The sequence below is a fragment of the Chenopodium quinoa genome, unplaced genomic scaffold (assembly GCF_001683475.1).
Source record: "Chenopodium quinoa cultivar QQ74 unplaced genomic scaffold, ASM168347v1, whole genome shotgun sequence".
Lineage (NCBI taxonomy): Eukaryota > Viridiplantae > Streptophyta > Magnoliopsida > Caryophyllales > Amaranthaceae > Chenopodium > Chenopodium quinoa.
Genome location: NW_018742418.1, coordinates 1,075,435 through 1,102,975, shown reverse-complemented (window position 1 = coordinate 1,102,975; position 27,541 = coordinate 1,075,435). Strand labels below are relative to the sequence as shown.

The following is a 27,541-nucleotide window of genomic DNA, read 5'->3' as shown; positions in this document are numbered from 1 at the left end:
TAATTGGGTTTGGGTTGTGAGAGTTGTAAAGTGTGAGATTTGAGAGAGTTGTTTACACTGTACAAGTGATTCGGAGTAGAATCACAAAGTGTGAGAAACTGTGATTGAGGGATCACAGTTGGGTAACTTGAGTTCCTCACGGAACTTGAGTCTAGGCAACGTATTAGTGATTGTAAATCATTTTTACATAGTGAATTTATTCATTGCCTATCTCAGTGTCTTTTCTCTTAGTAGTAGATTTAATTCCGCAAAATTTACCATAGTCTACATACACTACAATTCACCCCCCCCCTCTTGTAGTATACATTGTTCTATCAATAGCATACACAACTTTGCAAGTAGAAAGGATAGCCTCAAAGCAAAACTAAATTAAAACATCAAGATAGATCCCCAGCTGCTTTCACAGTTTTCCCCTGCTTATGATCATCAACCTTCTTTTCCATCGTTTGCTGCTTACAATATTGAAAGTACAATAGAAAAGCAATCCACTTCACCAAGTTTCCAATTGAAACTGACATTATAACAATGGAAGTGATCATAACACCAGCAAAACTCCCATTACATAATCCGGCATACAAACAAGGGAGCCTCAGAACATTACCAAATATAAAAAAACCGAGCATCAATTGAAACCCGGTTTTCTTGGAATGCCTTCCATAATAGTCTGACAATCCTAGCGCAGCAACCCCAGTTTGTTCTTCTGTACAAGAAATCACCATTCCCATATTCCAAAATGCACTCCAATCAAGGTACTTGTAAAGCAAAGCTAGAAACATCACTGACTGAAGTACGCAAACCGTTAAATACCAGAAATTAATAGCCTGTTCGGAATAGCTAGGTCCTGAGAAGAAAAGATTATGAAATAATACTATCCAAGAAAGACCTAACAATGTCGCAGATGAGAGCAAGTGAACACAGAGATAGGTAATAAAAGAACTGCCGAAATTAACTTTCTGGTGAAACAGCTCTCTGAGAGTTGGCAGTTTCTCAACTGCATGAACTTTCGATGCAATTTTCGTAGTTAAACTCAAGCTAAAGAACTCTAGAAAGGGATAGAGAAGCAAATAAAAGAGAGAAAGTTGGAATGTGTTTATGAAAAACTCCCTTCTTTGATCAAAATATGTTGTATTAATGAGCTCATTACCATCGTACAACACGACTTGATAATCATCTAGTGAGGCTGAAGCAGTACTGTTTACTGAGGAATTAAATGCGTACATAGTTGTTATAGACATGGGGTAGTTATGCAGTAGTAGTGGGTTTGATGAAAGAAAACTTATTGATTTCTGGAGTTTTATATCATAAAAGACCATAAAAACAAAAAGAGGAAGAATAGATAATATCATGAAGAGCATAAACTTGGTATTACTGGTAAATATTTTCAAAGCCGACTTCAGAATTTCAAATGACTTCAACTTCTTGAGATTAACGATAGCTTTCCTGATATCGATCCCAATTCCTTCTTCCGTCCCTTGCAGCTTCTCGTTTTGTGACTCGATATCATCGTGTTTGGGCAGTAAGGAAGCTTCAACATTCCCTGAATTCATGTCTAAAATTGTATGCCTGCATCTAACTTGGATAAGCCTTATACTATAGCTAACTTTATAGTCAATCAGCCATCCAAATCTATCATCAGTATACTTTGAATTAGGTGCTGACCATTGGCTTTGTATTTCCACCACTTGTATGCCCGTTCCTTCTCTTTGACTAATATAATGTATCCAATTGTTGACCATTGACTTTGAATTTTTCCACCTTATGCTTTTACAAAATAATGATTGTGGAATGTTGTGGCAAGTCCTTTGACATGAAATTTCCTTGCAATAACGAACTTGAAAATTGACAAAAATAAGAAAGAACTTATCATCACTAGTAAAGAATAAAACATATTCCTAAGCCTCAATCATTAGCTTAAGGAATACGATCACAGAAAATATTCCCAAACACTTTAATGGTATCAAAGCTAGCGTGACATAAAGATAACGGGTTCGAATTTCATCCACTCCTTATTTCAAAATGGAATAGGGTATAAGGAGGTGCTGCATCCACACTTCAAACCCAACAGACTCTCGTGTTAGGGGCGTAATAGATTATAAAACATATTCTTGACATCAATCATTAGCTTAAGTTGTTGGTTGAAATGGTTCTCTAACAATCACTATTCCTACAATTTCATTCTCCCTCCATCCCAAAATGTCATGCCAATTTCTCAATTTGTACCGGAACGAAGGGAAGTGGAGGGAGTGGAAAATCGTGTGTGAAATACATTTGGAATAACTACAAAATGCACTACGCACATTTTGTCTTCTAAAAGATGCCTTTAATGTGTTTTGTAGATTTGTGCAGTCATTACATATGGACATCAAATTTGAAAGATATTTTGGGATTAACATTCACATTAGTGACATTACTAACAACTGCATACGGAAAGTATTGAAGCATTATATAGCAATCATATGAGAAGTGCAGATCAAAACATAAGGAATAGGTGCCAGGTTAAATTTTGAACCAAGAATAAATTGAGATTTACTATTCAATTTACGTACTAACAACATAACGGATACAAACCTACTCGGAAAAGTAAAGAAATTATACACCAAGACTATCACCCCTAATTACATAATTTACCAAAAAAAATTATACTAATTCAAATACGAGACATAAATCACACTAAGAACCATGTGTAACTAATATTCGGCTCGGTGACAATAAACAGAATCAATTGGTCTCCATCTCCAAGCTTAGAACAATTGTCTGGGGTTATCAAGCATATCCACAATCATTCACTTGAATTTGAAGAGGTCATACGAAAGATGTCCCCAAACATCACATGGAAAAAGTAGCAAGAAGCACTGGATTCTTCATACTTAAGGTAAAAAACCAACCAACATCTATACAGCAAGCAGCAATTTACACAGGCGTTTAGGTGAAATTATGCACAGATGTCACAAGTGCTATGAAAAAAAATAAAATTGTACCAGCCAGAATAGAACGATAGCTTAACATAGGACCTTCCACGCAAGTTGCACACAAACTCATTGCCATTAGCACAGCCATTACTTCATATATAATACGTGTTCAGTTTCATGTGAAAGCTAATCACAATAACATTCAATATCTATTCAAAAATAATCAAAAGAAAGCAAAGAAGCAACATGCTAATTTTTATCATTTAAAGACTTGCACAGTTTGATACTCTTCCAAGTCAAAATAAAAAAGAAGCCCTCTGTGTAAGTTGTAGGCAAGCCAAGTTGAGAAATCCCAAGAAAAAGTTCCATAGACATTTAAGAAGTAGACCAATAAGCATTAGCCTGATTTATTAAGCATATTAGGCAGGAAACAGTCTCAAAGCAGATAACTATTTTCAAAACAATTCAGTGGTTCTTGATAGTCTACTACCAGTGAAGCACACCAAAAGGAGAATAAATCCTTCCTAGGTCCCCATCTCAAACTATGCAAATATCAAATGATGTTGGGCAAACAAAATATGAAAAGAAATGACAATGCAACGATCATGTTCACATCACATCTATAATTTGAGGATGAGAAAAGCAATGTCATGTTAGTGACTAAGAAACATGTTTTCGACTTACCCAAATAGCAAGCAGGCAAATAAAACAACCTTACCTGCTGAGGGCCTTCGACTGATGTCCTGCAAACTGTGGAAGAGAAAAGGTTATTTTGCCCTGAGGACATAACATTTGGAGCAGTACTTTTACCAAGTCTCATTGACAAGCAGGGACGTCAAGTCCATAATGTCCCCTGAGAAGTATGTTACTATATTGCGAATCTTAAAAGCAAAAGAGGCATGTGCAGTTTATTTCCTTCTCAACACTTTGTGTATTATGCTTATAGATCTTCCAGAAACAAACTTTTGATGGTTCCTATGGCCCTCAAAACCAAGCTAGATGAAAAATGACGAGATCTCATCTCCTTCAACCAGGGCAAGCATAGTGCATGTGTTCTAAGTGGAGCAGCTTGGTCATACATGATGAAAGTTTAAGTTTTGAGGGCAGCCAATGTACTGGGGTTCCAGAGTCATGATGACACGAAGATAAGAAGCGATGACAAGCAGATGATGACGCAGACAATCAGATTTGAAAAAACGGAGCACGATAAGCAGTAAGAGTCGAAACGATGCCGTTGCATCCTAAATCACACTTCACAAAAGAAATATGAACTTTTAGTCTTTCAGAAATACCAACTTCATATAGAATACACACACACTAAGAAGATTATAGAACAAGAAAACAACATTTGATCACAATACTAATAGTAAAATATAAAAAGGCAATAAGATGGCAATCATAACAGAAACCTACAACATTCAGAGAGCTGTAGAGAGCAAACTGATGCAGAACGGATGTCCAGTAAACTTCCTACATTAAAACAGCATAGAAGTCATCCAAGCCCCCGAAGCAAACTTTTAGCACTTAGTAGCCTTCAATATGCACAGTAATATCAAGAGTCTCTATTCCTAGTAGTACTACTGTTGGATCCTGCAATTGTTGCCTCCAAAAAAGCTCCACCACCATTTATCAGCATCAAACTCTGCAACCAAAAAATATATAAATGAATTAAGACTGGAAGCAGTGAAGCACAGAGAAAGTTCAAGGATATAGTCTGCAATACAAGATCGAAGTGTATATTAGTATCTAATATAGGGCGACAAATAACTTAGTGCGGTAAATGCTATTACAAACATAAATATACCACACAAAGCTCGACCAGGGGGCAACAGTAAATTAATGTAATTATATATAATTATATTTCCACAATTTCATAAAAGTCTACACTACAAGTTACTCTACAACACCCTGTATTTTGTCTAACCTCCAAAAATAGGAGAAAACCATAGTACTCCTCAAAACCTAAGTGAATCACATCAGTCACATAACAGCTTTACTAGATAGAGATTAAACCACACTTGTTACCGAATAGGCAATTGCCAATAATAATTCACAGCAATTGTAACCTTTTGGGTATTAGAGACATTAAAACTCACATCTTGATTATCAAACAACTATCAGCTAAGAATATATTTTGCCAGTAATAGAAAATGAACATTTTATCAACAATAAATAGCAATAACATGGTAAGGTGATTAATGTGAAAAACATCACATACCCATTAGCATAGGGTGAGGCACGACGAGCACGACGAACTGGTGGTGATCTACTGTAGCTTCGACCACGACGATATGCAGGTGATATGCTCCGTTTCCTTGGTGGTAGTGGTGACCTCCTTCCTCGTGGGCTGTATCCACGTGGGCTATAACTCCTGCCACATGATAACCTCATCACATCAATCATTGCAAGTCGAGAAAACAGTGACAAAAAATCAGATGGCAGGCGAAATTAACAAAAAGTATCTTATAGATTAGGCAACAGGTTATATTAAACAAATTTATGATATAACTAGAAAAAAATACAGAACCAATTGGCCAAAATTGAGCTGCAACAATAGATTGGAAAAAAATAGATAAATAAATAAAAAAAATAAAAAAAAAAAAAACACTGAAAGAACTTCCAAAATATCAACACAACCATCCTTTATAGAAAAACAAACAAATAGAGAAGCATTCACTAAATCACAAAAGCAGACCTGCGGCCATAACTAGGACTTCCACGATGACGAATAGGGGAAGGACTACGACGCCGTCCACCACCTACCCCTCTTGAACCAACTCGCAAGCGACATTCACGAGCAAAGTGACCAGGTTCACCACATTCATAGCATTTCATATCATCACCCCCATGCCCACGTCCACCACGACCTCCACCTCCCTTGGTATTACGAGACAGTTCCACTCGCCAGCCATTCCTTCCTGTTGTATAAGCTTGTTCATGAGTAATCCAACATGGTAATACATAACAAAGCAAACATAATAATCCAAAACAACATTCTGACTCCGTTACATAATAATTGACACAACCAGGCTTGGCACATGCCGATGTATGAGTTTGAAAATATTAATCTTTCACATTAATATCTAATTTAACATGAATAAAAAGCTGATATTATTAAACTTCACATTAATATCTACTTAAAAACATATTACATGATACTAATTGTTTTTCATACGCGCTATTATTATGAATAGTCAGAAAAAAAAGTCAAAGTGTGTTAATTATTATGAAACGGGGGAAAGTATTTGGCAACACCAAGTTCACATTGCAACTAGGCCAACTCAGACATAATGTAGGCAATTCAAACTTCCATCAAACATCAAAAAGAGATCCAAAACCATAAAAATACCAAATAGTGTATAGTGATAATGACATAGTCGACAATCAAAACTTCATGACAAGTTACAACATTCAATGATTATTAAAATTATGCGCTATAAACAACCAGAGGGACATAAGGTAATCCCCATGTAATACACAATGGCATAAACAGCAAAGTTGTAAGAAAGATTAAGAACAGCCAAGAACGGGAATCCAAACCTATTACCTCTCAGCAAACTTTACAAAAAAAAACATGTTTTTTTTTATGAAAAAAAAAAATAAATAAAAAAAAAAACACTATTCTTTAAGCCGCTCTCTAAATTTCCCATGGTAGGACATATGAACAGCTTATCTTGATATAAGGCTAGCAACAAATTGAAGCCAAGTTACATAATATAGCAGTCTGAGAAAAGGATCATCGATAATACCCGGTTCCGACAACTCCAAAGGAACAAAGCATTAAAGAATCATAATAACAAAGGAAATACAATTGGAAGAGATGTATCAAGCATGTGATAAATAAATTCAAGAACGAAAAATGCTCCACCCAATTAATTTCTTCAATTAAAGACCAAACAAGAAGAAAAGATACCATCAAGAGCTTGAATTGCATCAAGTGCATCCCTTTTGTCATCGAATTCGATAAAAGCATAGCCCGGTGGCCTTCGAGCAACCCACACACTGCAATCATGGTAAATTGGTAATTTGCTAGCATAAGAAATCATCATCAAAGCTAAAATCATCTAATTTGATAAAAATAAAATAATGTAAAATAACCCAATTATAAAGATAGACAAATTTGCCAAACATTTACATTTCAGAATCAGAACAACGAAAAAGGAATCCCAGTTTAAACTACTCGAATCAAAATTAAGGTTGAAAATTTTGTATAAGATACAGAAAAAGGAAAAAAATCTTAACCTGCGAAGAACGCCATAAACTCGAAATTCATCCTCGAGCTCACGTTCGGTGACTTGAGGATCCAGATTACCGACATAAACTCGAGCCATTATTCCTGAAATTTGATAGCTGACAAAAATCGATGAGAATTCAATAAAACACAAATTCGAGGAACTAAGAATGAATTCTAAGGTTTAATTCAAGAAATTGACGAAGAAATCAGTAGAGAAAGTGAGGAGAGGGAAAAACCTAGGGCTTGATCAAAAGAGGGGAATTTCGGTGGTTGCAGTTACAAACTTGCAATACAAAACAAGTTTCTGTTACAAACTTCTGATTAAGGGGTTATTTGTACATAAAAATTTATGGGCTTTAATGGAATATGACTTGATGGACTATTGCCAATTGTATAGGCCATATTTAGAATAGCCCAATAGATAAATATATTAAATAAAAAAATTTGAAACTAATAATTCCACCTGTGGCACATTTTTTTCAAAACAATCCCATTTTTGTGTTGGAAATAATCCCAGCTTTATACCTTATATTCTCAAAATAAGGCTTTTACCTGTTAGTGAAATTGGTCACCGACTTTTACCTTATATTCTCAAGATATTTTGCCACGTGTTGTCTTCTAATTGGTTATTTAAATTTTTTTTATTTTTAAAAAATAAAGGAATAAACAAAAAAAAAAACCCTTCTTTTTCCTTCCTCTGTCGGAGCCCCCCCCCCCTCGCCTGATCAGCCGCCCGCCGGAACAACCTGACCTAGCGGGCAGTCCCCCTCCTTGATTCCCTCCCAACCAATTCACCACCACCACATCCAGCCACCCTCACACCGAAAAAAAAAAAAAAAAAACAAAACAAAATCAACCTTCCCGATCCCCAATCTGCAACACTCCCCTTCCCTATCACTCCCCACCTAAACCATCACTAGAATCCAAGCTCCCACCATTTTTTCATTCTTACCACTCAAAATCCTCTTTCTCTTTCTTTCTCCTCCTTTAAAGCTCTCATCAAACCTCCCACCTCCCCCACTCCTTCAATGGCAGAATTGGGGCTGAATTGGGCTTCAATTAATTTGAAATTGGGCCGAATTGGGGCTGCAATTGCTGATTTGGCGAACGAAAAGTATGATGTGACTGTTGTTGGGATTAGTGACCAGTTGTTAGTGTTGTGCGCGACGGAATCAGTGTTGTAGGTATTGGTTTGCGGCAGTCCATGGTGGATATTTAGAGTGTTGATGGTTGCGCGATCGCGACCATGAAGGAGCGCTCGCGCAAGTTAAGCGCGGCCGCGCAGAGAGCGCGCCTAAACCACGTACCTCTCTGGAATTTGGAACTTTGGAAGGGTAAGGTTGGCGCGCCCGCGCGTCCAGTCGCGCCTAAACCGCGCCCCCTTCTGCCTTCCTGTGGAAATTTTGCATTTCTGATGAGGAGCGCCCGCTCCTAATATAGGAGCCCCCGCTCCACCTGATGGCGCGCCCGTGCCTCCTGGTGGAGCGCCCGCGCCTACCTGTTTTGCGGTTTTTTCTAACGGTTGAGTCTTTTATTAAAAGGCTTATTTCGTGAAGAAAAGGGTACACTGATTTTCTTCTTCTCCCCAAGCAGTATTCTCTACACTTTTCTCTCAAATTTCTTGCAAACTTTTGTGAGAAAACTCTTTCAATTAATCCAATTTTGTGAATTAGTCATCTTTAATTCGATTCTTAGTGCAAAGAACGATTGGTTGTCTTTTATATCTCAAAGAGTATTTTTGGATTAAACCCAAACACCGTTGTGGGGGAAATTAAACTCTTTAGGAAAGTGTTCACACGCTTAAGACAGTGTATCAAGGATTGAGACTCGAGTGGTCATAGCATTTCTCATGTTCATGTTCGTTCTCAAAGGCTTGGAGTTGAGGCAAATGTAATATCTTTCACATTAGTGTTTTTCTTAGTATTTTCTGTAATACTTTGATAATTTGGTGTTTGGTTGTAATATTTTGAATAATATTGATTGTTGTATAATCTAGTTGAATTATACTTCATTTTAGGTTTTTGTTCCCACATTTATTAGTAATTCTTGTCTTGAATTACTGAAAACCTAACAATCTAAAGAGTTTAATACTTTAGCAAGCATGTCTAGTGTGAAAGAATTGATCACAAATTTTGTCAAACTCAAGAAGTTTGACGGTGTGGAGTTTCGAAGATGGAAGAAGAAGATGTATTTTCTTCTTACATCTTTGAATGTAGCCTATGTTATTAGTACTCCAAGGCCGGATGAACATGAGAATGAGACCTTGGAATCCGTTCGGGAAAGATCGAAATGGGACAATGATGATTTCATTTGTCGTGGTCATATCTTGAATGGTATGGAGGATGACTTGTTTGATGTTTACCAAAACATTGTGTTGGCTAAGGAGCTTTGGGAGTTCTTAGAGAGCAAATACATGGCGGAAGACGCTTCAAGTAAGAAATTCTTGGTTAGCAATTTTAATAATTTTAAATTTGTTGATGGTCGGTCCATAATGGACCGATTTCATGAATTGCAACGTATATATGGTAGCTTGGAACAACATGGAATAGCCATGAATGAATTGTTTGTTGTTTCTAGTATCATTGATAAGTTACCCCTTAGTTGGATAAGTGTTAAGCATAACTTGAAACACAAGAAAGAGGACATGACATTGTCCGGTTTGGCCACCCATCTTCAAATTGAAGAAGGGATTCGTGCCATGGAAGGAGCTAAGGATGGAAATCCTAGCACATCTACTGTTAATATGGTAGATGAAGGGAGAGCTAGTGCATCTACTAGTGGAAAGAGGAAGAATAATAATTCTTCCAAAGGAAAGTCCAAAAAGCAAGCAAACAATAACAAGTTTGCTTGTTGGGAATGCGGTAAGGTTGGTCACCGCAAGAAGGACTGCTTTTCTTTTAAGAAAAGGATGGAGAAAGCTAAGGAGGGTCGTGCTAATGAAAGCAAGAACCCACCCACCAAAGGTAATCCAATTCATGAGGTTGAATTTAATTCTGGTTTGGATTTAAATGCAACGGATCTTAACATTTTAATGGTGCAGGATGATGACTCATGGTGGATTGATTCGGGGGCTTCAAGGCATGTATGCAAGAGTAAACACTAGTTCAAAACCTTTCAAAAGGTTGTTGATGGAGAAGACCTCTACATGGGGAACAACTCTACCATCAAGGTTCTTGGAAGAGGACAAGTTGAGCTTGTGTTTAGTTCGGGGACTACAATAATTCTTAGGAATGTTTTGTATGCTCCGGAAATTAGTAGGAACCTTGTATCCGGGCCTACCTTGAATAGTCTTGGAAATAAGCTTGTATTTGAAGCTAATAGATGCATAATTACTAGGGGTGTAACATTTGTTGGTCGTTGTTATGTAGACAATGGTTTGTTTAAACTTTCTTTGAAAGACAAGTATGTATTTGATGATGGTTTATGTTTGAATGTTGATGTCAATGATAATCATGTTGATTTGAGTTTGTTTAACTTATGGCATTCTAGATTAGGACATGTGAATTATAGTAAAATGCTTTTTATGTCCAAACAAGAATTGATTCCTTCTTGTGATATTTCTCCTAATAAATGTTCTACTTGCATGTTGAACAAGATCACTAGAACTCCTTTTAAGAGAGTTGAGAGAAGTTCTAATATTTTAGAACTAATCCATAGTGACTTGTGTGATTTTCATAGTACTCCTTCTTTGGGGAACAAAAGATACATGATAACGTTTATAGATGATTATTCTAGGTTTTGTTATGTGTATCTTTTGCATTCCAAAGATGAAGTTTTAACAAAGTTTGATATTTATAAAAGAGAAGTAGAATTGCTAGTAGAATCATTAATTAAGAGAATTAGAATTGATAAGGAAGGGGAATATTATGATCCAGTTTATTTCCAATCTTTGGGTATAATTCATGAGACTACAACTGGTTATGCACCACAATAAAATGGTGTAGCTGAAAGGAAAAACAGAACTCTTGAAGAAATGGTTAATTCCATGTTATCTTACTCTGGTTTGAGTGAAGGGTTCTGGGGTGAAGCAATGTTGACAGCTTGTCACATTCTTAACCGGGTTCCCACTAAGGGAAAACAATCTACTCCTTATGAACTTTGGTACAAAAGAAAACCAAACTTGAAGTATCTCAAGGTTTGGGGTTGTAGGGCAATCGTAAGAGTGCCCGACAACAAGAAAAGAAAGCTCGGTAAAAGGGGCTTGGATTGCATATTTATAGGTTATGCTGAGCTTAGCAAAACCTATAGGTTCTATGTAATAGAAAAAAATGACTATATATCGATTCATTCGGTTATTGAGTCAAGAGATGCAATATTTGATGAAAATCTATTTTCATCAATGAGTATCAATGAGTTGACCGAAAGATCTACGGATCAGTGCCAATGATAGGGAGATAGTAGAGTTGAATGATTAACTTGAAACTCATGAAAGTACATTCGATAATGAGAATGTTGAAACTCCTCAAGTGAGGAGAAGTACTAGAGAAAGGAAAATTAGGAATCCTCTAGATGACTTCATAATTTATTTGGTTGAAGGATCTAGGGATGTCCTTAGTTCTACTACTCCATATTGTTTCAATATGGATAGTGACCCAAAGACTTATAGCGAGGCTATATCTTCCCAAGATAGTGCATTTTGGAAGGAAGCTATAAATGATGAGATGGATTCCATCATGGGAAATAATACTTGGGTCATAGAGGATTTACCTCCCGGTTGCAAACCTCTTGGTTGCAAGTGGATTTTCACTAGGAAAAGGAGACCGGATGGCTCCATAGTGAAATTTAAAGCCAGATTGGTTATCCAAGGCTTTAGGCAAAAGCATGGTGTTGATTATTTCGATACCTATGCACCGGTTGCAAGAATTACCTCCCTAAGGTTATTGATTGCAATGACTTCGGTATATAATCTAGTGATTCATCAAATGGATGTCAAAACGGCATTCCTTTATGGAGATCTAGAGGAAGAAGTGTATATGAAACAACCCGAAGGATTTGTTTTGGAAGGACAGGAAGATAAGATGTGCAAATTGGTTAAGTCATTGTATGGACTTAAACAAGCACCAAAACAGTGGCATTGGAAATTTGATGACACGATTTTGTCCTTTGGATTCAAAGTGAATCAAGATGATAAGTGTACTTATAGAAAATTTGATGACAAAGGTCATGGTGTCATCATTTGTCTATATGTTGATGATATGCTTATCTTTGGTACAAGTCTACAACAAGTAGAATTGACCAAGGAATTCTTATCCTCATTTTTTTAGATGAAGGATGTGGGGGAGGCGGATGTCATTTTGGGCATCAATATTATTAGGGACAATGGAAGACTTATCCTAAGTCAATCTCATTATATTGAGAAGATGATCAAACGGTTTAATATGTTTGATAAGTGTCCCGTGAACACCCCCATGGAACCTAATGTTAAATTGGTTAAGAATTCGGGGAAAACGGTTTCCCAATTGGAATATTCAAGGATAATTGGATCCTTGACGTATGCCATGACAAGTACAAGACCGGATATTACATTGGCTGTGGGGAAACTAAGTAGATTTACTAGTAACCCGGGTGCACCACATTGGTTTGCAGTTCGGAGGGTCTTGAGGTACCTTAAGGGTACATTAGACTATGGTCTAACTTATAGTGGATTTCCTTCAGTTTTAGAAGGATATTCTGATGCAAGTTGGATTACTTACAAAGAGGGTGACTCTTCTGTAAGTGGTTGGGTGTTTATGTTTGGGGGAGGTGTCATTTCATGGTTTTCTAAGAAACAAACTTGCATTGCCGATTTTTACTATGGTAGCGGAGTATAGCTCTTGCTTCAGCTAGTAAAGAGGCTGAGTGGTTGAGGAATCTCATGATAGAGTTGCCTTTATTGCCAAAGCCAATGCCACCGGTGGCAATCCATTGTAATTCCAATTCGGCGTTGATAAAGGCTTATAGTCAAGTGTACAATGGTAAGTCTCGGCATATTTCACTAAGGCATAGCCTAGTGAAAGAGCTTATCAATGATGGGGTCATAAGTCTCGACTATGTTCCAACGAAATTGAATTTGGCAGATTGCTTTACTAAAGCAATGCCAAGGCATTCCATCATATTTGCCATGAATGGAATGGGTTTATGTCCAAAAACACAAATTTGTGAAACCCAATCTAACGCTTGAAGAAACATCAAGTCTTAGATTCAATGTGGTTGAATTGCATTTTTTATGTTTGTTAGCAATGTTTGTTAACCCATGTTGCTATGTTACTTGTGATGTGTAAGGTAGCGTTTATTTAAAGTTCTCAAAGATTTAGAGTTGAGAAGCTCTAAATGAAGGTGTTTTATCACAAGGGCACTATTACGTATATGAGAACATACCTATATAAGTTCGAAGTTTAGCCGCTTCAAGAAGTCTAGATGGACATATAGACTTTGATGAACTTATGAAAGATACGGACACATGGCTATATAAAAGTGTCAAGTGATGATTAATTCGATTTGTCTTGTGTGTACTTCACCTTCAAATGGTTGGATATATACGCGTGATTCAATTCGTATGGAAATCATGGGATATGATCATCGTTAAGTGTGTTGTACTAGGTGTCAATTCAATCCGAAGGGACATTGGCATTGATGCATGAGATGTGGTTTAATTGTTAGAAGTGGAGAATGTTTTAAGGAACACTCTAAATGGGGGAGGATTGTTGGATAATTAGAGTGTTGATGGTTGTGCGATCGCGACCATGAAGGAGCGCTCGCGCAAGTTAAGCGTGGCCGCGCAGAGAGCGCGCCTAAACCGCGTACCTCTCTGGAATTTGGAACTTTGGAAGGGTAAGGTTGGCGCGCCCGCGCGTTCGGTCGCGCCTAAACCGCGCCCTCTTCTGCCTTCCAGTGGAAATTTCGCATTTCTGATGAGGAGCGCTCGCTCCACCTGATGGCGCTCCCGCGTCTCCCTGTTTTGCGGTTTTTTTTACTGTTGAGTCTTTTATTAAAAGGCTTATTTCATGAAGAAAAGGGTACACTGATTTTCTTCTTCTCCCCAAGCAGTATTCTCTACACTTTTCTCTCAAATTTCTTGCAAACTTTTGTGAGAAAACTCTTTCAATTAATCCAATTTTGTGAATTAGTCATCTTTAATTCGATTCTTAGTGCAAAGAACGATTGGTTGTCTTTTATATCTCAAAGAGTATTTTTGGATTAAACCCAAACACCGTTGTGGGGGAAATTAAACTCTTTAGGAAAGTGTTCACACGCTTAAGACAGTGTATCAAGGATTGAGACTCGAGTGGTCATAGCATTTCTCATGTTCATGTTCGTTCTCAAAGGCTTGGAGTTGAGGCAAATGTAATATCTTTCACATTAGTGTTTTTCTTAGTATTTTCTGTAATACTTTGATAATTTGGTGTTTGGTTGTAATATTTTGAATAATATTGATTGTTGTATAATCTAGTTGAATTATACTTCATTTTAGGTTTTTGTTCCCACATTTATTAGTAATTCTTGTCTTGAATTACTGAAAACCTAACAGTCTAGTGGCTGGCTGGCTGCGCTGTTGTTGTTGTTGGTTTGGGTGAATAGCGAGGCGAATACGGCGGTTGTCTGGGTTATGCGGCAGTTGGGGTCAGCGTTTGGTGGTGGCTAAGCTCGCAGGTGGTGTGCATTGGTAAAAGAAGACTGGGTAGGGGAGTTTGAGTTCAGTGTTGAGTTGAGTGTGGGGGTTGCAGAAGGTGGGGATTGGTCGTGAGTTGTGGTTGTTGTTGTTGTGGACGGTGGAGCAGGGACAAGTGGTTGTGTGGTGGTGTTTACGTGTTGTGGATGTTGGTGTGTGGTGGTGTTTGCGTGGGAGTTGGTGTGTGGTGGTGGTGCTGTCGAATTAAGATTTTAGGTGGTGGTGTGGAGGTGGTTGACAGGGATGTAGGGGGTAAGGTGAGAGAAGAAGCCTAGGGATTAAAGGAAAAAAAATAAATAATCTAACTTGTTTTACAGGTTGAAGGTAAAATGACTCATTTTGAGAATATGGGGGTATAAGGTGGGATTGTTTTCATAATATGTAAAGGTGGGATTGTTTTGAGAAGATGAGCCAAAGGTGAGATTATTAGTTTTAATTTTTCCATAAAAATTTAAAGAAAAGGTTTTTTTTTTTTGTTTTTTTTTTTTTTTAACAAAGAAGAGTATTTATTAATTTTTTATTTAAGGGTGTTTGAGTGAAACTTGATTTAATGATTTTTAATACTACTTCGTATGTAAAAAAATCATAAAATCTCCCTTGAAAGAAAGGGTGTACTCTCTAAGAAGTAGGGTTTGGCTGTCGTTGACTTTAGCTAGGGCTTGTATTTCCTTGTGCTCTACGATTGCTATGGCGGATGAGATTGCGAAACGATATCCGAACCTTTGACTTGAGGATGAAGATGGTGGAGTTGTTGACTTAGAGGTAGTGAATGCGCCGCTTTCGAAGGAGAAATTCCATTTACTTTTGATTGGTATACTGGTGACAGGGAGGCCGTACAATGTTGACGCATTTAAGAATACTATGACAAAAGTGTGGGGCTTAATTAATAAACTAGTAATTAAGGTGTTTGGTCCTGATCTATATGCCTTTCAATTCTTTAATTGGAGATAATAAATTATTGGTGTTGAAGGAAGTAGAAGGAGATGAGCAACCTGAGAAGGTACCTCTTTACCATTCTCCTTTTTGGATGAGAATAAAACATCTTCCGTTTAATTGCAGATCGAATGAGGATGTTAAGGAGCTTGTATCAAACTGGGGTGAGGTGATGGAACTCGAAGAGGATATGCTTGGACTGGACAGGTTTCGTAAGGTTAAGGTTATGATGAATATTACTAACCCTTGCGTTGATTTCAGCGAATCCTAGACAAAAGTGGTAACATAGTATGCGTTGAATTTGAATATGAGTGCTTACCTTTCTTCGGTTTTGCCTGTGGTGTCATTGGACAAGCGGAGAAGGATTGTAGCATGGTCTGGTGTCGGAGGAGAGCAAAAAAGCAAAACTAGGATAGAGACGGTGGCTTCTTGCTTCTCCCAGAAAAGGCAGAGAGAAAGAAGTGGAAGAATTACAAGTAGTGATCTCGACTCGTAAGCAATTATTTGTTACGAAGGAAACGGAAGTAGGGGAGAAGGAGCATGAGGATGATCGTAGTGTGTTGGAGGTGGGATTAGGAGGTGATAGGAAGCAATTGGGTACTGAGCAGCAGCTAGGTATAGAGAAGTTGTCTATTAAGGGGCAAGTGGTGAGGGGATGAGAGAAGGGTTATGATGGGGGTCAAAACTTTGACAAAGGGGCGAGTGATGAGGGGGTTTGTGAGAATGCAGGGGAGAAAGGGGAAGTGGGAGATAAAATTGATAGTGGGGAAAATAAGGGAGGTGCGACAGTGGAATGTAGGAAGTGGAGAAAAGTGACCAGAGAGGTTGATAATTTTGATACTAACATGAGCTTAGGGGATAATGTTGTTTTGGGGAAGCATGGAAGGTAGATGGAATTTTGTGGTGATGTAGGGGCTCTTGGGTAGAAGAAGCAATTAATTTTTTTTATGATAATTCCGGATTGTTGGTGGCGGCGGCTGTGAACAAGCAGCCCCGCCAAGCTTAATGAGTGTATTAAGCATTAACTCGCAGAGGTCTGGGCAATACATCTGCAGTTAATAATCTCTGGAACTTGATCCGGAGAGAGGCCTTGTCTCTCTTATTTTTCTTATGAAGACAAAATTGAGTAGCAGTGAGATGAATAAAATTCGGAGAAAATTTGTGGGTTATGATGGCCTTGCAGTTGATAGTTGTGGGAGGTCGGGTGGGATTGCTCTTTTATGGCTTAAGGATATCGAGGTGCATTTACAATCTATGTCAGTGCATCATGTTAATGTTATGATTAAGAAGAGGATGGGTGATGTAGAGTGGAGGTTGACTGGTTTTATGGGTGGCCAAAGGTGTAAAATAGACACTTGTTGTGGAAGCTCCTTGGTGAGTTAGCGGGGAGAGGGAAAGAGGCTTGGGTGTGTATCGGTGATTTTTATGAAATTTTGTTTGAATCGGAAAAGAAGGGTGGGAATGATAGAGATTTGTGGCAAATGGAAAACTTTAGAGAAGCGCTTGATGTGTGTAACTTGTGTGATGTGCCGTATGTAGGCTATGTGTTTACATTCGACAATGGTCAAGCAGGGGTGGATAATGTGCAGTGCTGTCTTAATAGAGCATTGGCTAATTCGAGGTGGTTGGAGAGTTTTCCGAAGGCTAAACTACACAATTTAGAGCGTGACTGGTCTGATCACGCGCCTATCAAACTCACTTTGGAGGAGAGGGGTGATACGGTAGGAGGGAAGGAAAAGGTGTTCAGGTTCGAGCAAATATGGACAGAACATGAAAAGTGTGAAGAGGTTGTAGAATTTTTGTGGATAGTGGTTGGAGTTTGGTGGAGTCGAAGTTGACATTTTGTGCAGCAGAGCTGAAGTTTTGGAGCAATAATAAGGAATTTTGCTATGTTTTTAAAGAAATCAGAAAGAAAAAAGAAAGAGATTGGAAGTGCTAAATATAGGTGGTAGGAGTCAAAATCAGGTCAAGGAGAGGAAAAGAGTAATTAAGGAGCTTAATGATCTCCTTCACTATGAAGAACTTTATTGGAGGCAGCGATCCCGAGTATTGTGGCTGACTTCAGGTGAAAAATACTCAAAAAAATTTCCCGTAAGGCTTCTTAAAGAAGGCAGAAAAATATGATTGTTCAGTTGGAAGAGGAAGATGGCATTTTACATAATGACTTGGAGGGTGTATATCGAGTGGCTGTGAGCTATTTCCAGAATTTATTCACCTCTTCTAAGCCGACAAAAATGGCAGTAGCTTTGGAGGGTATTGAGCAAAAGGTGAACGGCGACATGAACGCGAGTTTGTATTCTCCTTTTACTTTAAATTGAAAGGAATGATGTCCTTCGAACAAGCGTATCATTCCGATAGAGGGTTCGGAATTTATTAGGAAATCTAATTATTCAGTGAGGTCAAGTGATCGGAATGCATAGCTGGAGGCCGCTTCCGATCAGTAATATTAATGTATAATTAATATTACAACTTACTCTTGACTGAACCCTATGGGTCACACCCAATTGTGTAACCAAACCAAAGCGACGAATTAATCCAAAGGATTAAATGATTCGATAGAGATTTTACGAACTAAGACGTCAGAGTCTGAGCTTAGAGCGTCGAAGCCGAGCGTCGTAAGTCAAGTCGAATTTAAGAATCGACGAGACAGAAAAATCAGTCAAACAACAAGTAAACGTGCACCAAAGCCCTAGCCTCGTATAATGGCTTAGCCATGCAAAGGCAAGGTGGGATAGGATGCCTAGCCGAGCTGCTACCGTATAGCGCATGCTTGGCCGCAAGCCCATCAAGCATCGCATCTCTTGGCTGGGCGTGTGGTGCCGAGTTAGCACATGAGCGCTAGCAACAGGCCTCGCAAGTGAGAGCAGCGCCCAGCGCTAGCAGCCCGTGTATTCTAGCGTGGGTTGTGCTACTGCTTGGGCCGAGGACACACACAAGCAAGCTGGCAAGCCAAGCCGAGCACCAGGCCACCAGCAAGGCTTGCCTTGGTGCCCAAGGCTAGGCGCCAGCTGGTGCACTGTGAGTAGTGCCGGTTTGTGAGTGGCGGTTTTCTTGGGAGCAAGGGGAAGGTAAGGTGGTCTTCCCCTTGTAGTCCTCATCTAACCCTTTGCTCTCCTTGTGACACTTGTTGTTTGATGATTGCCTTGCCATTTTAATTTAATTTAGAATTAAATTAATTCTTTCTTTTGGCATTTTACCAACTATCCCACATTGAAAGATGATGGGAATTCTTGCGAACATTTCCCTATAAATACCAATAATTGGAAATTGGGAACTTCACTTGAGTTGGTGAACTCTAAGGGATCTCCAAAAGCGAGAAAACCTTAGTTCGTAAACTCTAAGTTAATTTTGGTCTAGCCCCGTCTAAGCCACGGGGTAGAGGCCAGTTCTGGTTCGGTGAACGAGGGTGTGAGCCGTTGGAGGTTTTGCACCTCCAGAGCTTGAAGCTTTCAAGTCCGAGCTCATTGAGTGAGCGAAGCACGCGTCTAGGGTGAGTTTCTTTTTATCTCTTCTCTTTATGTGTTCGTGTTTTATTCATTTGCATGCTTTTGTTTATGTTGTAATCATTATGCATGTGATCTGGTTTTAGGATTTTGTTTTCGCGCGGTGTCAGACACTGCAAAACCAACAGCGGTATAAGAGTCTCTTGCATTTAATTTTTACAACTAAAAATTAATTGAGGTGATTTAAATGGATTTAAATTTCTGGTTAAGCATCCTAATTAGATTAGGACCTCATTTTTAATTAGATTAAAATCGTATTTATGTTAATTTTGGCCTACGAACCCCGATTTCGACTCAAAAATAGTGACTTTTGGGTGGAATCGACGTTCTAAATCATTATTTAACCTCAAAGTGTTAAAAACGACCTTTTAGAAGCCAAAATCCACCCAGAAAGTGGTTTTTCGTGGGGTTTTTCGTTTGAAACAAAATTTTTTAAATCTTTAAACCTTGATTAATTATGGCATGCAATTGTTGGATTATGTCTTTGATTATACCATTAATCTTCTGAAATTTTAACCCTTATTAAACATGTTTATGAAGTCATATTGGTGCTTCATTTGGTGGGCTCTTAATTTCACGTAAACTTAAAATTTCACATTTTTGCAAATTAATTAATTGCTTGGAGTGTGAAAGTTTATGGTGAATATGATTCTTGAAGCCCCTAAAATGTTAAAGATTCAATCTTTAATTGTTTATTTGGTTGGATCGTAACTTGTTAAAGTCCATAATGAACTAATTTTTGGTTTTAATCATTTTAAGTTGATTAAAATCTTAAATGTTCATACTTGTGCTTGAAATTCTATTGTTTTTCATATTGGAAGATTACAATATTCAAATGTGCATAAGTGTTAGATAAATTATTTCATTGGATGATTGGTTATTTATTCAACTATTTTGTCAAATCTCATTGTTAATTTATATTGGTTAAATAATTGTGAGAACAACCCTAATTTTATTAGCATCAAGTTGAGCCAAAAATAATTTAAAGAATGGTTCTTGAATTAATTTTGGTTTTTGCACTAAAATTGAATTTGATTAAGTTGGACTTGTTTTATTTTCAATATTGCTCAATATTAATTCTAAAATGAATTTAGAATTAATTTTAAAGTCACACAAAAAAAAAATCAGAATAAAATTCCGAGGCATGAGCATGTGTAAAATAGGAAAGGAAGTTTGGTGTGGCGTGATAAATCACTGCATTTGAAAACGAATTCCGGCGCAACCGGGGTGCTCAGTTGTATTCGCCGGATCCTCCCCTAAGATTACACACCACTCTCACACTAAGACACTTTAGAGTGAGAGGTGGAGTCTATGGAAACTTATGCCCAAAGAAATGGAATTGTGTTTAGCTTAATATGTTTTGCTTCTTGTGTTTGATGTATTTTTCTCAAGTACATATAATCAGAAAATCAACCTTCAATATATAAAGAAGAAAGGAGGAAGACGGAAGATCATGGAGAAGTCAAAGGGATGAAAAATCAGGAAAAGTTTGGTGAGTTAATCACCATAAAACACCTCTTTTGTGGGGGGTTACAAGAACTCAAACCAAAAGAAGAATCCAAGGAAACGGTTGGAATCCAACGTCCCCTCGCGCCCGGTCGGGTGGAGCTCGCCCGGTCGGGCGATGAAACTTCAGATTTCACGATTACTCTCACGCCCGGTCGGGCACTCGGATCAAACTACCTTGAATTTCCTTCCTTTATTCCAACAGTGAGTACTCAGTTTGCTCGGCATATAGAGCTATATTTGGTGACAGTGAGATGGACAATGTTGCGTCGTCGTCATGTGCTTCGTCTTTTTGGAACAAGGTATGGAGTGTTGACACTCTCCCAAGGATTAAAATCTTCTTTTGGAGGGCCTGTAAGGGTGTGCTGCCAACATCCTTGGGTTTGAGCAAGCGAATTCCATGCAAAGATGCATTGTGTGGAGTGTGTGGGGTGATGGATGAATCGGAGCTACACTGTCTGCGTGACTGTGTTATAGCTCGTATGATATGGGATAAATGTGAATTGGGGGAGGAGGTGAGAGGAGGTTGCAACAACTTTGGGGAATAGGCAGTGAATTGTTTCGAATGCCTTCCTCGTGAGGAGCATGGGTTATTTGCATCTATGAAATAACGTGATAATGAATGTTAGTTTTGTTTAAAAATTGAACATTTTATGTTGTTGTGAGTTTTTTTTTTTTTTTTTTTTTTAAAAAAAAAATAAAATATTTTAGTCTAGGATTTTACAAATATTACATTTTAAACATAAAATTCACTATTTCTACAATCGAAAATACTCCTTTTGCCATTAGGTCCAAAGTAAATGATGATCAGCTATTAGGCATTGATATTACATAGTACATCATTACCGGTTTTACAATAGAAATTGCTACAAAATATTTTTAATCCAAAGGAGCCAGAAGTCAAAACAAAGTCACACATTTGAGAGATCTGAGCTGATGTCAAAGCTCAAGTCACCCTCTCTTCAACTAATCAATAGACAACCTTTAATTGCATTATTCTCTCTCTTTTTTTTTTTTTTAAGGGAGTATCAGTTCCTCATTATAAAAATGTTTCTCATAATGACATTTTTGAAAATAATGTAATATTTTTCATTGGTGGAGACCGCGTATGTGTCATGAATGGGAGCCACAAATCTTGACACATACCTCTCACGATGAGAAATAGAGAATTATCCTTTTTTTTTTTATATACCATTTTTCTCTATGAAATAACGTGGCAACCGCTGATTAGTTCTTGTTTGTGCGGCTCGATTTGTCATATGAATGCAAATTTCGGTACTCCCCCATCACTGTGATCCGTGACAGTGCAGTATCTTAATTCGTCAATTATTGAATAAATAATAAAAAATCACATAAGATAACAAAAATACACACAACTACGGACTACCTACTACAATTTGTAAAATTTACATAATTGGGTGTAACTTGTATGCTTATTGCTTACAATTACATTACAAAATCCATATTTGTTACAATAGTTCAAAAGTTTAATTTCGAAAAGGGTGAGGTCGGCTACATGAACCATGATTACCTATCGTGGGTTGTCTAAGTAGTACAAAATTCATACCCCATTTACAAGATTGATGAAAGATTTGATCTTTTTAAGTTGATTCTCAGGTAATTTGAATTTTGATATATTTTTTTGTTGAGAAATTTGATGAAATAAAAATGGGAGGAGATTTGATTGAAGAGAGTAGTAGTTTGACATGGGTTGGAAGTGGTGGGAGTGGAACTTCAAGTTGGGTTGATGACTTGATGGAAGTGAAGTGAGTTCAGAAGAAATGCCAAATTGGTCAAAAATGGATGAAAATGAATTTAGGAATAGATATGGTTCTTCTTCTGGGTCTGTGAAAAGAAGGCTTGTGAAAAGGCCTAAAAGAGTTAATTCTTTAGATGTTGAAGCTATGCAGATTGCTGAAGCTCATGCTCATCACACTAAGGTTTTGTTTCTTTTTCCCTATGGTTTAATTTTGTCGTGTCATATCGATTTTGCTATATGTAGTGCTAAGGGCAAAGTATAAGCATTAAATATATTTCCGACAATAGTACTTCATACAGGATTGATTTAGATGTTTAATGTCTTTATTATTGCAATTGTTGTCAGAGTTAAAAAATTCAAGTAATTCATTAATCAAGGGTGTTGAGATTTCTGGGAATTTCAGACAAGTGAGGGATGAAATGTGCATAAGAATAGGGGTGTGATTGTGGTTGTGCTTTAAGCCACATTTAATTTTATGATTAAACTATGTGACACTTTTGAGATCATATATTTCTTGTGGTAGTATTATATTTGATCACTGTACCATGATATTCTCATAATGATTTATTTTTTTTTTTTTTGGTGAAATTTTGGAAATTATTAAAGGAATGCATTTACCATAAATCTGCATCATATCATCGATTGATTTCAATTAACCTATTTTCAAAGTTAGCGAAGTTTTAATCACCAAATCAAATGTGGCATATTAATGTCTTTGATAAGGCATCTGACAGATGGAATTATGTCTCAAATCGTTTATGTTTGCTGCTCTGAATTTTGTGATGAGATAATCAATTAATCATCATATTGTCTGATTCACAGAAAAACTAGGAATGAATATTGTATGAAGTTTTGTTCTGCATTCCAATGCTAATACAATATCAGATTGAGCTCTTAGTCTTTTCCTCTGGGATTTTTTATTAGCTTCCCATGGACGAAATTTTGGCAAACTACTTTAAAAAAGTTGTTTGTGTTATTGAGTACAAATCAATTATTGTGCAGGAACTATCTACATGGCATACTCTTTCATTGGCATTCCAAACTCTTGGTGTGGTGTATGGCGACGTGGGCACAAGTCCTTTATATGTCTTCACTGACGTGTTTAGCAAGGTGCCTATAACATCAGAAGTTGATATTCTGGGAGCTCTGTCTGTAATAATGTATACGATAGCCCTTGTGCCCTTGGCAAAATATGTATTTGTAGTGCTTAAAGCTAATGATAACGGGGAAGGTACATGAATGATTTTCCAACTTTCTTTTCGCCTTATGTGCTTTATCATGAGTTATTTTGCATCTAAAAATAATAGGCTACTTTTGGCTGCAGGAGGGACATTTGCCCTGTATTCTCTTATAAGCAGGTACGCCAAAGTGAATAAGCTTCCAAATCAACAACAAGCCGACCAACAGATCTCTAGCTATAGGCTCAAACTACCCACTCCGGAACTTGAAAGGGCTTTAAACATTAAAGAGATTTTGGAAAGGAAAGCTTTCATGAAAACCCTTCTACTGTTTTTGGTTCTTACAGGAACTTCGTTGATTATAGGGGACGGTATCCTGACTCCGGCTATGTCAGGTATGTAATTTTTTTCAAATGAGCACATCTATTTAAAAATAGAGTATGCGTGGGCTACTCAATATTCTCTCTTTCTTTAACAGAGATTATAGTAATTGTGGAATTGCTACTCAATAAACATCAAACTTCCATAGATAAAGTTCAACAATATTAACTGAATAAGTTACAAATAATTGCTTTGTGAGCACTTCCTTTCTGTGTTCTTAGCCTTTTTCGAGTTGGCTGTGCTCAAACTTGTCCAATATCTTATAGGATATAGTTTTATCTGACCACTTTAGAGCAATATTAAAAAAAAAATAATAAAAAAAAAAGCATAGGAAAGCTTTATATTCACGTAGCCACTTCTTTACGAGCCCAGGCAATTGCTTGCCTCTGCATCGCCAGCTCTTACATGATGACAATTGTTGTAGTCCTTTAAGGTTCTGCATACAATGAACTTCATGAAAATAAGTGCTAGAATTACATATAGACTATGCATGCTTTCTTGTTAATTAGCTTTCTAATGTTTCCTCACATTCTCATTTAATTTACTGTTTTCCTTGTGCAGTTATGTCAGCTGTTAGTGGTTTGCAGGGCGAGATAAAGGGATTTGGTCCTAGTAAGTATATTCACCCCTTATGCAAACACAGTAGTTTAATTTTAATCAAACATCTTAGAAGCAGGTGGGTTTATGGTTTTTATCTATGAACAAACAAGCAAACACATGATCAAAGGAGTAACTTGATTATTTCAAGTGTTGATTGATCTGTGCATATCTAAACACTTCAACCCTGTTATCATTTTTATTATACAGAATGTAAAATGCAAGTATTTCTTGGTCTTTTAGATGGGCTTCTGTAATTATAAATGTCATTGAATGCTTTAAGCATGGGACTGAAGATTTGTTATGTTGTTTTGACAGATGCTGTAGTCATTGTTTCGATGATCATCCTGGTTGGATTATTCAGCATACAGCAATTTGGGACCAGCAAAGTTGGCTTTTCATTTGCTCCTGCCCTGTCATTGTGGTTCTTATCTTTGGCGACTATTGGAATCTACAACCTCCTCAAACATGATATTACTGTCCTGAGGGCCCTGAATCCAGCTTACATATACCTTTTCTTTAGGAAGAACGGCGTTCAAGCATGGTCTTCACTTGGCGGCTGTGTTTTGTGCATCACAGGTATTTTGTGCCCTACCTCGAGTTGTGGTTCCTTCAGCCTTTTATGCAGTGAAATTTCAGCACATTAGGCCTTAAATTTAGCTTTAAAAACCATTCAATCTTGACTTTTTTATCAAAGCAAACTGTTGTTATTTGCTGTAGCATAATTCCTCATAATCATTGCTCTACATAATCAGCATAAGACATTCCCATTTTCTTGGGCTGTTGCAAGTCTTGCAACTATTTCTCCTGTTCATATCTTACTAGCATACGTTGCTGAAAGCCCAAAATCACATATTATCCTTGTACAGTTGTAGCTATGCTATCAGTGTAATTTGTGAACTATGTGATTACAGGAGCTGAAGCAATGTTTGCTGATCTAGGCCACTTCTCCGTACGATCTGTTCAGGCAGGTCTTTCTAGCGTATAGTACTTCTAAGTTCCATCACTGGCTCACTACTTTTGTTTATTTATAATGAATGATGGAACTTTCAGATTGCATTTACTTCTGTTGTGTTCCCCTGCCTTCTGCTGGCTTACATGGGCCAAGCGGCATTTTTGATGAGATTTCCAGCCTCAGCTGAGCGAGTATTCTATGATAGTGTGCCAGGTGAACCTTTAAGAAAACTTACTTCTCTATCGTCTTATATCATATGAGCTTTTTGCTGACACTTCTACAAAACTTTCTGGTGACTAGATGGATTTTTCAGGCCAGTCTTTGTGATTGCTACACTTGCTGCCGTTATTTCCAGTCAGGCTATGATATCTGCTACCTTTTCGGTCATAAAGCAGGCCATGGCTCTGGGATGTTTCCCTAGGCTGAAGGTAATTCACACCTCGAAGAAGCTGATGGGTCAGATATATATCCCTGCATCAACTGGTTTCTGATGGTAATGTGCCTTATAGTGGTTGCGACTTTCAGAAATACCACGGACATTGCAAATGCATATGGTAAGGAACCTCTTTTTGAACGTTTTCCAATCCCTCTATTACTCCTACAAAGTTTACTTATGAATCACTTAAGCATTTTAAGTATTAGTTTAATTCAATATGCATGACACGACTGTTGAAGAAAGATCTCAAATGGCGTAACCAATGTTATTTCAGGAATTGCTGAAGTTGGAGTCATGCTAGTCAGTACTGCCTTGGTGACACTAGTCATGCTTTTGATCTGGCAAACTAACATATTCCTAGCTCTCGCTTTCCCTATTGTATTTGGGACAATTGAGCTCATTTATTTATCGGCAGTCCTATCAAAACTCTTGGAGGGTGGTTGGCTTCCTTTAGCCTTTGCTGGGTGTTTCTTACTAGTAATGTACACCTGGAACTATGGAAGTGTCCTAAAGTATCAGAGCGAGGTCAGGGATAAAATTTCTATAGATTTCATACATGATCTCGGATCTACTCTTGGAACTGTAAGAGTTCCGGGAATTGGATTACTCTACAATGAGCTAGTTTATGGCATTCCTTCCATTCTAGGGCAGTTTCTTCTAAGCCTTCCTGCCATTCACTCTACCATTATCTTTGTTAGCATCAAATATGTTCCGGTACCTGTAGTACCTCAAGAAGAACGATTTCTCTTTAGAAGGATTTGCCCTAGGGACTACCATATGTTCCGTTGTGTTGCTCGTTATGGTTACAAAGATGTACGAAAGGAAGACCATCATTCATTTGAACATCTTCTAATTGAAAGTCTGAAAAAATTTCTGCACAATGAGGCCCGAGATCTTTCTCTTGAGGCCAACATGAATGAACTGGATATGGACAGTGCTTCAGTGAGATCAGCAGATGCAGTAGACCCTGATGATGAGCTGCGAGTCCCATTGATGCATGATCAACGAACAGGAGAGTCAGGACAGCCATTGAAGTCAGAAGACACCGAGGAGTTGCCATCGAGTGTTATGTCAACAGAGGAGGATCCAAGCTTAGAGTACGAATTATCTGCTCTTCGAGAGGCTGTTGATTCAGGTTTCACATATCTGCTAGGAGATGCAGATGTCAGAGCAAAGAAAGAATCTTGGTTCCTTAAGAAGTTGGCCATCAACTACTTCTATGCTTTCCTGAGAAAAAATTGCCGGAGGGGCGCTGCTGTACTGAGAGTTCCACACATGAATATCATAGAAGTTGGAATTACATACATGGTTTAATTTCATGGCAAATTTACCACATAAAGATGTGGGCTTCTTGAGGTTAATCGTTTATGGATTGGCCTTCAAGCATGTTATAGTAATATAAATGTGTTTTATTATTTAATTCAAAGGATCTTTGTTTTGTAAAATTAATTTATAATATGGTTGATTTATATCAATGAGGTCTCGACCTAGAGGTTAAGACT

General features: G+C 37.7%; 3 protein-coding genes across 5 annotated transcripts; 1 reads left to right on the top strand and 2 right to left on the bottom strand.

Annotated features, from left to right (window-relative positions):
• Positions 1–233: 233 nt before the first annotated feature.
• LOC110708438 lies at positions 234–1,687 on the bottom strand. The gene has a single exon (XM_021886570.1). It carries the CDS (start codon positions 1,545–1,547, stop codon positions 378–380), a length of 1,170 nt encoding a protein of 389 aa, XP_021742262.1. The 5' UTR covers positions 1,548–1,687; the 3' UTR covers positions 234–377.
• A 791-nt stretch (positions 1,688–2,478) lies between these two features.
• Positions 2,479–7,491, bottom strand: LOC110708419 (serine/arginine-rich splicing factor RSZ22-like). Of its 3 annotated transcripts, XR_002508722.1 has the most exons (7): positions 7,380–7,471; positions 7,152–7,259; positions 6,823–6,911; positions 5,605–5,827; positions 5,128–5,280; positions 4,323–4,551; positions 2,479–4,160 (listed from the first exon to the last, which is right to left on the bottom strand). XR_002508722.1 is itself a non-coding variant. In XM_021886560.1 (6 exons), exons 2-6 carry the CDS (start codon positions 7,238–7,240, stop codon positions 4,545–4,547), a joined length of 561 nt encoding a protein of 186 aa, XP_021742252.1. In that variant the 5' UTR covers positions 7,241–7,245; positions 7,380–7,491; the 3' UTR covers positions 4,175–4,544. The 3 variants fall into 3 exon arrangements, 2 of the variants coding, with proteins under 2 accessions (XP_021742252.1, XP_021742240.1); XM_021886560.1 differs by lacking the exon at positions 2,479–4,160 and having other exon boundaries at positions 4,175–4,551; positions 7,152–7,245; positions 7,380–7,491; XM_021886548.1 differs by lacking the exon at positions 2,479–4,160 and having other exon boundaries at positions 4,175–4,551.
• Positions 7,492–21,045: 13,554 nt separating this feature from the next.
• LOC110708409 (putative potassium transporter 12) lies at positions 21,046–27,541 on the top strand. Its single transcript, XM_021886542.1, is given in 11 exon segments — positions 21,046–22,485; positions 22,488–22,673; positions 23,495–23,723; positions 23,817–24,065; positions 24,613–24,663; positions 24,967–25,227; positions 25,563–25,615; positions 25,702–25,816; positions 25,904–26,074; positions 26,077–26,157; positions 26,314–27,541. Coding segments are annotated over 11 exon segments (2,520 nt in total). The 5' UTR covers positions 21,046–22,401; the 3' UTR covers positions 27,354–27,541.

Coding starts and splice junctions, on each gene's coding strand:
- LOC110708438 (XM_021886570.1), bottom strand. CDS start 1,547: ATGAATTCAGGGAATGTTGAAGCTTCCTTACTGCCCAAACACGATGAT.
- LOC110708419 (XM_021886560.1), bottom strand. CDS start 7,240: ATGGCTCGAGTTTATGTCGGTAATCTGGATCCTCAAGTCACCGAACGT. Junction 6,912..7,151: donor GTTTATGGCGTTCTTCGCAG/GTTAAGATTTTT, acceptor CCATGATTGCAG/TGTGTGGGTTGCTCGAAGGC. Junction 5,828..6,822: donor TGCAATTCAAGCTCTTGATG/GTATCTTTTCTT, acceptor CTTATACAACAG/GAAGGAATGGCTGGCGAGTG.